The 7500-nt window shown below is 36.8% G+C and overlaps 1 protein-coding gene across 1 annotated transcript in view; it reads right to left on the reverse strand.

Annotated features, from left to right (window-relative positions):
- Nucleotides 1-7500, reverse strand: part of LOC125027770 (calcium homeostasis endoplasmic reticulum protein-like) — a 32789-nt gene that overhangs the window by 24684 nt on the left and 605 nt on the right. Inside the window, exons 2-5 of the mRNA XM_047616907.1 lie at nucleotides 2377-2547; nucleotides 2195-2227; nucleotides 836-1287; nucleotides 524-685 (exon numbers count right to left, since the gene is read on the reverse strand). Coding sequence (XP_047472863.1) covers nucleotides 524-685; nucleotides 836-1287; nucleotides 2195-2227; nucleotides 2377-2547 — 818 coding nt within the window. The remainder of the gene's footprint in view (nucleotides 1-523; nucleotides 686-835; nucleotides 1288-2194; nucleotides 2228-2376; nucleotides 2548-7500) is intronic.

Genomic DNA, 7500 nt, shown 5'->3' on the forward strand with positions numbered 1-7500 from the left:
GACAGCCTTATAAGTCTTATACATGTACAATATTATATCAGTAAGAGCAAAATTACTGCCTCTTGATTTTTATAACTTCTGATTTAGCCCTTTGTGAGTGACAATTTTTTACAGACTTTCTTAATTTTTGTCACACATTTCATCATACAGCACTGTATAGAGCAATAATCAAAGAATTTTAGTGGTAAATATGAAAACAACACCTACAAGAAGATGCTGAAAATGTATTGCAGAAGCCAGAAACATCAATCTCATCTTTTGGTGGATAAATGACATCATTATAGGAATGCTCTTGAAATTTAATTCTCAGTTAAAGGGTTAACAGGAGGACTTCCATCAGTGACTATCAATCATGACTCCGTATTTGTGATGGTATCCATATTTTTGTCAACTTAAAAACTAAACTAAACTGTGGGTGTCAAACAAGACTTTTTCTTGTCTACCAAATCCCTTACAATACCCTAATTCTTTATTCACTTAAAATATCTATTACATTCATAGTACTGACTTAAAAGACACTTACTTGTTGTTGTGCAGCCAGGTTCTGTTCACTTTGGTGTATCTGCTCCTGTAGCTGTTGCTGTTGATTGGCTAAGGTGTCAACATTCACCGTTGGAGGTGGAGGTGGTGGTGGCTGCTGCACATACCCTGGAGCATTGTTGGTAAATGCTCCAGGCTCACCCGCCTAGAAATACAGTCATACATGGAATACAATACTTAATATCATATACACTTTTCCATTATATGTAGAAGAAAACACATACAAACTTCAGAATCTAGCCAACTATCAATAGCAATCATTCACACCTTAGCTACAAATAATATGAAAACCTACCTGTGGGGCAGTGTAGGTAGCATCCCCAGGAGGAGGTGGAGGAAATGACTGAGGAGTGTGTGAGAACAAGGGCTCAGATGTGGTGGTTGGGGCATATGATGTGGAGGTTGCATAGCTTGGATCTCCTGGGGGGAAGGTGGTAGTTACAGGTGGGAAGGCGGTGGGTGGTTCACTGGAGGGAGGCGGAGGAACATACTGTCCCGGAGTAAAGCCAGCCGGGGGGACCGCTCCCTGAGGGAACGGCGGCACATCACCACCAGGGTATGCTGAGGTTGGAGGATAGCCATAGGCAGGAGGGTAGTTTGGGCCTGGGAAAGGGGCGGGAGCACCTCCACCGGAAAATGGTGCCTGAGGTGGAGGGGGAACCTGGTGCAAGGCTGGCTGCTGTGGCTGCTGTGGCTGGGGAGGCTGCTGCTGCTGTTGCTGTTCCCGGGCTTGACGATGCTTCAGTACTATTCCATGAAGATAAACATACTGATGTAAACTAACTGCACACTTACTTCAGTAAGGTAAAAATCAGATTACTTTTCAATCTATACCAAAATATAAAGTAATCGACCACTTAATCTATGTTGCTATTGCCTTGGGCCTTTCCTTTTTATTTGCATAATATACTCCTGTATACAAAAAAAAAAAAAAAAAAAAAAAAAAAATCTGGCCTTAGATTTTTCCAATGCATATCCACATACACTTAGAGCACTTATGCCCATTTCACCACTATGTCTAGAAACCCCTATTTAAGCACCTAGAGTACAATTATTTCTGATTCTTGTATATTGTCTTAATGGAAGTTTCTTTCCAGTTCCTACTCTCAAACCCTTGTGGCATGATCTTTTTTCATCAGAAACTGAATTTACTCCCCTCATTCATCTTTTTTTCATCAGAAACTGAATTTACTCCCCTCATTCATCTATCTCTAATTCATTAAAAAAGTAGCAATAACAATTTTCAATCTGTCATCATATAAAATCTGCTATTTGTTTTCTGCAAATCAACAAATTCTCTTGTTTTTTATTAAAAATTTATATATGTGCATATATGTGTGTATGTATATATGTATGTGTATACACATATATATATATATATATATATATATATATATATATATATATATATATATATATTCCATACTAATCTTCAATCATTCTGTTATTGCCTTTCCATTGATGATGCTCTTTTTTTTCTCGTCAAATTTGCAATTCCCGCTATTCATCAAATAATTAGTGTCTATCATAAATCTAATCCTAATCATTCACAGTGATAATTTGTCATCCTAACTACTCGGCTTACTTTTAGAAAATAAAGTAAAATAAAATAACCATAATGAAATATCCCATCTACTTAAAATATGAACTTCACCTTTTCCTTCAGTAGAATGAAAAATCACCAGCACTGGCAAACAAGGGAAAAAAAATGTATATATAACACGTCATCAAAACAATATTTCAGCTAAGATACATAGTGTTTTATTACCAACTAATGGATCTGAGTTCATTACAATCCTTATATAATATCACGTACGCAAGGCAAAGCCTACTTACTTGCTTGTTCTGTTGTAACTTTGTATTGGTAATAGTTAAAGTATTCTCCACCAAACAGAAAGCTAAACTTTGGATTTTCTTTCTGTTTAGTCTTGGTCATCTGCTCAAACTCAGGTCCATTGCGAGCCACAAACTGTGCAAGTTTGTCTATAATGTTTTTAAGTTCCTGATCTGAAATACAAAAAAAATATGTATAAACATCTTTAAGTAGTCATTTCTGTACTTGTGTATCAAAATTCTTCTTCTATGCATGTTTATCTACTTCTGCACTAAGAATACTTAAAACACATTATAAATATAAAAACAAAACCATTTTTCCCTTTTTTCCAAAAAGAAAACCTCTTTTCATCTCATAAATTTTGCTAACAGATTTGCAGTATGGGTTATTGCATCATGGAAAATGTCTCTCTTCTATTTTCCAAATGTGATACTTATTTCAAATAAAAGATAATCAGGTCTAGTCTTTTGACGTTTTCAGTCACAGTTGCTGTAATATTCATCAAGTAATGAATATCTACTTTTCATACGATTTCAGATCTGTTTTCCAATTGACAGAACTTAGAGGACAGCAGGCTTAGACGTACCATGAAATATATATTTGCCATCCTTCTTTGATTTTAGTTAATCTACTGAGTAAGTCATAACAGTGAAATTTTGACGAGTCTGTTTTTTGCCACCTAGCAATTTTTTATGTAAAATATCTCACAACTGTTTCCTTTTTTAAATAGAAATTAAAACAAGGTAAATAATAATAAATAATTTATCAAAAGTGAAAGGGTTTATGAAACATATTTGTTGGTAAGCATGTGGGCCTTAAAGTTTTCCAATGTATGCTTTGTACATATGAGTCCCCCATACTATTTTTAGACAAATCATTTAACACTACTGGAGTTCACAAGCTGGCTCAATTTTCATATTCACTTCATAAATAAATACAGAATGGCTTTCAAGGTAAACTTCACCAAAGTGATCAGAGGAGTATCGTACAAGACTCCAAATCTTGGGTCATATAGTCTTCATGGGCTTCTCTTCATGTGCTCTGCCTGAACATGAACAATACCTGGCTGCAATTTTAAGCAACACATGTTTTATTTCTGTCAGGTCAGCTTCAACATAGTCTCCAAACGTACATACCCTATTTTTTTGTAGTCCAAAATTCATTCTTGTAAGTGTAACGTCTAGTTTTTAAACATCGAAATACTTTTAACTGTATAAACAAATATTATATTTCAAGGGAAATGTTAATGAAGATCTCTGCTAAATTAACACAATCTAGAATATGGGCCACAAAAAGACAGCCACACTCATGCCGGTATCACTGAACAGTTGAACTCTTACAACATTCGGTTTATGATACTTCCAAATGTCACTCACTCCATCAGATGAATAACCCTTCTCAAGAATCAAAAAGCACCCTTGGAATGTTATTCATATTAAACCTATTTATAATAGGTACATACTTTTGTTTACAAACAGATGGCTTCAAAAAGGTCCAATCACACAAGCAGTTCTACCATCAACTTCTGTATCTCCCCATATGAATTTAACGCTTGCTATTCTCATGGGTGTGGAGCTCATAGGTCAGGCCCATGAACACCCTTACTCCTTACCTCCCCTTTCCCATGTTATTATCTCTCTCTCTGCATAAGCATTTGTTTGCCTTTTTGCCATTTTCCAAGGCCTATAGTCTGTACTCCCTGACTCTACTTCCTTTGATGTGTTTTCATTTTTGTTATTTTGTTTTTTTGTAATTTTACAGCTTGTGCTGCAATCTTCATCCCTGAAAAATCTTCTGTAATATGATAGAATTCACTCAAACTATACACGGCTGTTGTCAATTCAAACCATAATGGGCAAAAGGTAAATATCCCTGGACAAAGAAATCATATTACCAAGCAGTAGCAAAAAATAATAGTCTAAAAAACAATAATAATAAATAATAGTAATAATATATAATAGTTAAAAGGAACACACAGATTAGCAGATATAAACAAGTCAAGTTAATCCAACAACTTTTTATCAAAGTCTGTAAATCTATACTTCAAGAGATGTCATAACATTTGCACTTTAACCTCAACCCATGGTCTAATAGTCGCAACTTAATCCAACCTTCTCGTAGCATAAAATTACCAGCAAAGACGATGGGAACTCTTACTGAAAGCACTGTGTCACTGATGACAATTTGTATTTTTGATCACCTAAATGTGTACTTACCATTTATAATAGTTTGCTTTAGTCTATACTAGTCGATTATAGCAAAGATATTGGAAGCAATTACAGTAGCATGGCACTGTCATCCTGCCAAGACAAAAAAAGTCTTATACATACTTCCATGTACTGTTATTCATGGATAACATGGAGCCTGAATATAAAATATAACTTAAAGCATGCTTTTTTGCTTACTGTTCCAAAGCTAAGGAATTTTTTTTTGAAAATCAAGATTTTGGATTTAGTATATGCAATACATACTAAGAGTGACAAATTCCTAGCTCCCCCCCCCCCTTTTTATGACAAAATTTCAACAGTCCTCATCATAGGCAAGGACTATTTCTTGTTATTTATTAACAAGAAATTAATCAACTCAGTTCAGAGCCAGGTCTCACACTATGAAAATTTATATGTGATTAGCGCATTAATTTTAGTATTTTGACAAAATCCCTGGTTCCTTATCATCAGATAAGGAACCAGTCCAAGCTCTATCCTGCTACAATATAAATAGAGGAAGTCTGTTGACCTTAAGTGTGTGGTGTAGTGAAGAGAGGTAACAGTGATCACCATGTACATGATATAGCCTATCTAGATTTTTTTACGTCAAGCAAAAAACAATTTTATTACTTTTATTTTTTTCTGTAACACTACCTGTATCACCATCATAGTGGGCAGGAACAGGATCCTGAACATGGAAACAGCATCTTCCCTTGAGCCATCGCTCTTCCAGTCATGGTTCATGGATGGTACATTCCACACTCGTTTATCGATGGAAATAATGCAAGAGCCCCTTCTTAACTTCCCACTAAGTCTAACCAGCCTACAAAAGCATTGTGTACTCGTGGGACTCTATCTCCCTAGTATTCCATCAAAGTTCTCATGATGGCAAGTTTGCTTCACACCCTAGCTGTCAGCCAAATATTTCCATGACAGCATGTTCATGTCACACCACCCACGACATGATGGTCATGTTAACTGGATCGAAGGGGTTAAGTAAAACAAAAATGCATCACTCAATTGCCTATCAGTGAAAGATGAAAGTCAAAATAGTTGCTGTGATTATTATATTTCAATATTAAAGAATTTCTTACTTAAAATTAGTCCCAGAAATGTCATAGATGAACTTATTGATTCCATATACTGTTTTTCAAGTCACTCTGATTGTTATACAGTAAAATTATAAACAAAATTTGATGCTGACTTTGCCAGTAAACCAACAGGCACAATGGCTACTGAGCTCATTCTAAATGGCTGTGGCTACATTAATGGTATAGTATTGCAATATCTATTGAATATTTTTCTGGTTATGTGTGTACAGTGTGGAATTCTCAAAGTCTGTTATAATCACAGTACTGAATCAGGCAGCCCCCCAACTCCCGCCCAGCAAAACAAAGAATCCTCCATGTATCAACGGAAGGAGAGAACATCGGACATCAGGCGCTCCCACATGTCAGTTGTGCACTCTACCCTGTGCAACCAGAACTCCTGTAAAACTAGTCAACAGACATTGCAATAGGTTACCATAAATATAGTTACTAACTACCTCTACCATCATTAAAACACATCTCAACTATGGCATCTTGGTAATATACATTAAAGGCAATCCAATGATGCCAAATCTGTTACTTTTAAGAAAGAACTTTTAGGAAAGAAATGGCCCTCTTAACCCAATGGATCTGGGTGACGTGATCATCACATCATTTTAAAATCCAGGTTGAGGGGCGGGTGACACAAACACGACATCGTGAGCATTTCAGGTGAAGGCCGGGGTGATGGAAAAGACTCGCCACGAGTGCACACATCTATTGGGAGGTTTATTTTGCTCATATGGCAATTCTGCATTATTCCCATCGATATATGAGTGTGGAATATCCATGAGCCGTAACTGGAAGAGCGCCGGCTGCATGAAGGACACCATTTCCATGCTCAGCATTGTATTCCTGGCACTGTGAGTGGCAACACAAATAATATTACAGAAAATTGAATATTAACCCCTTGGTGATGGGTGATGAAAACTAAAAAAAGAAAAAAAAAACTCTATGCTCTGGCAATCAATGGCAACACACTGACTTTGAGTGCAGGAGTTTGGTACATCAAGCCGAATCACCGACTCGTAACGCTTTGGTGCGCCACATGGTACATTTCGAGCGGTTTGTTATGACGTCTAGAGACGTGACCCATTGTGAAGGGGTTAAATAACTTTGCAAATAGGAGGCATAGAGTCTTGTCACCACACACGCGTTCATATGCACCACACACGGCCACCCTGCAGAGTGGCCGCTCACATAAGTCTAATGCCCCGATTTTTTGTGATTTGATGGCAACCAGATCCGATGGGTTAATCTCTATTTTCATTTGATACCATAATGAAATGGAAAATTAGATAGAATCAGCAAACAATTACCAAAAACAATTATATATTACTCACAGAAAAGGAATCATACTGAATAATAATCCTATGCTCAAGAGCATCCTAAAATGTAAAGACACTGATAAAAGTTTATAACAATCTCCAACTAAAACAAACCAACAAGTGAACCTCATCCGAAGTGCACAGACTACCTCAAAAATTGCCACACGACACCAAAACTGATCATTGCTTTTCCCTACAGGGCTCTATTTCCAGAACCCTGTAAAAGCACTATCCCCACAGCCAGTGCAGTCCTTTAGAATATTTATATCCATATGAATTATTGACATGTTCCCAAAGTATCACGTGTACAGGTGTCATAACATACCCCTTGGTCTGCGGGATATGGCTGTACATGCGGCAATGAGCCAGAGCACATGGAGTGGGAGTTCCGCTACATGTAACGGACTCCCGTGCCCAGCGTCTAGACACTGCCAGAAATCACAAGAGTTCATGATGCTATCAGATTTCTAATATCTGTCAGCACTGGGTTAAAAACTAATGAA

Source organism: Penaeus chinensis, chromosome 8 (assembly GCF_019202785.1).
Source record: "Penaeus chinensis breed Huanghai No. 1 chromosome 8, ASM1920278v2, whole genome shotgun sequence".
In the NCBI taxonomy this organism is placed as follows: Eukaryota; Metazoa; Arthropoda; class Malacostraca; order Decapoda; family Penaeidae; genus Penaeus; species Penaeus chinensis.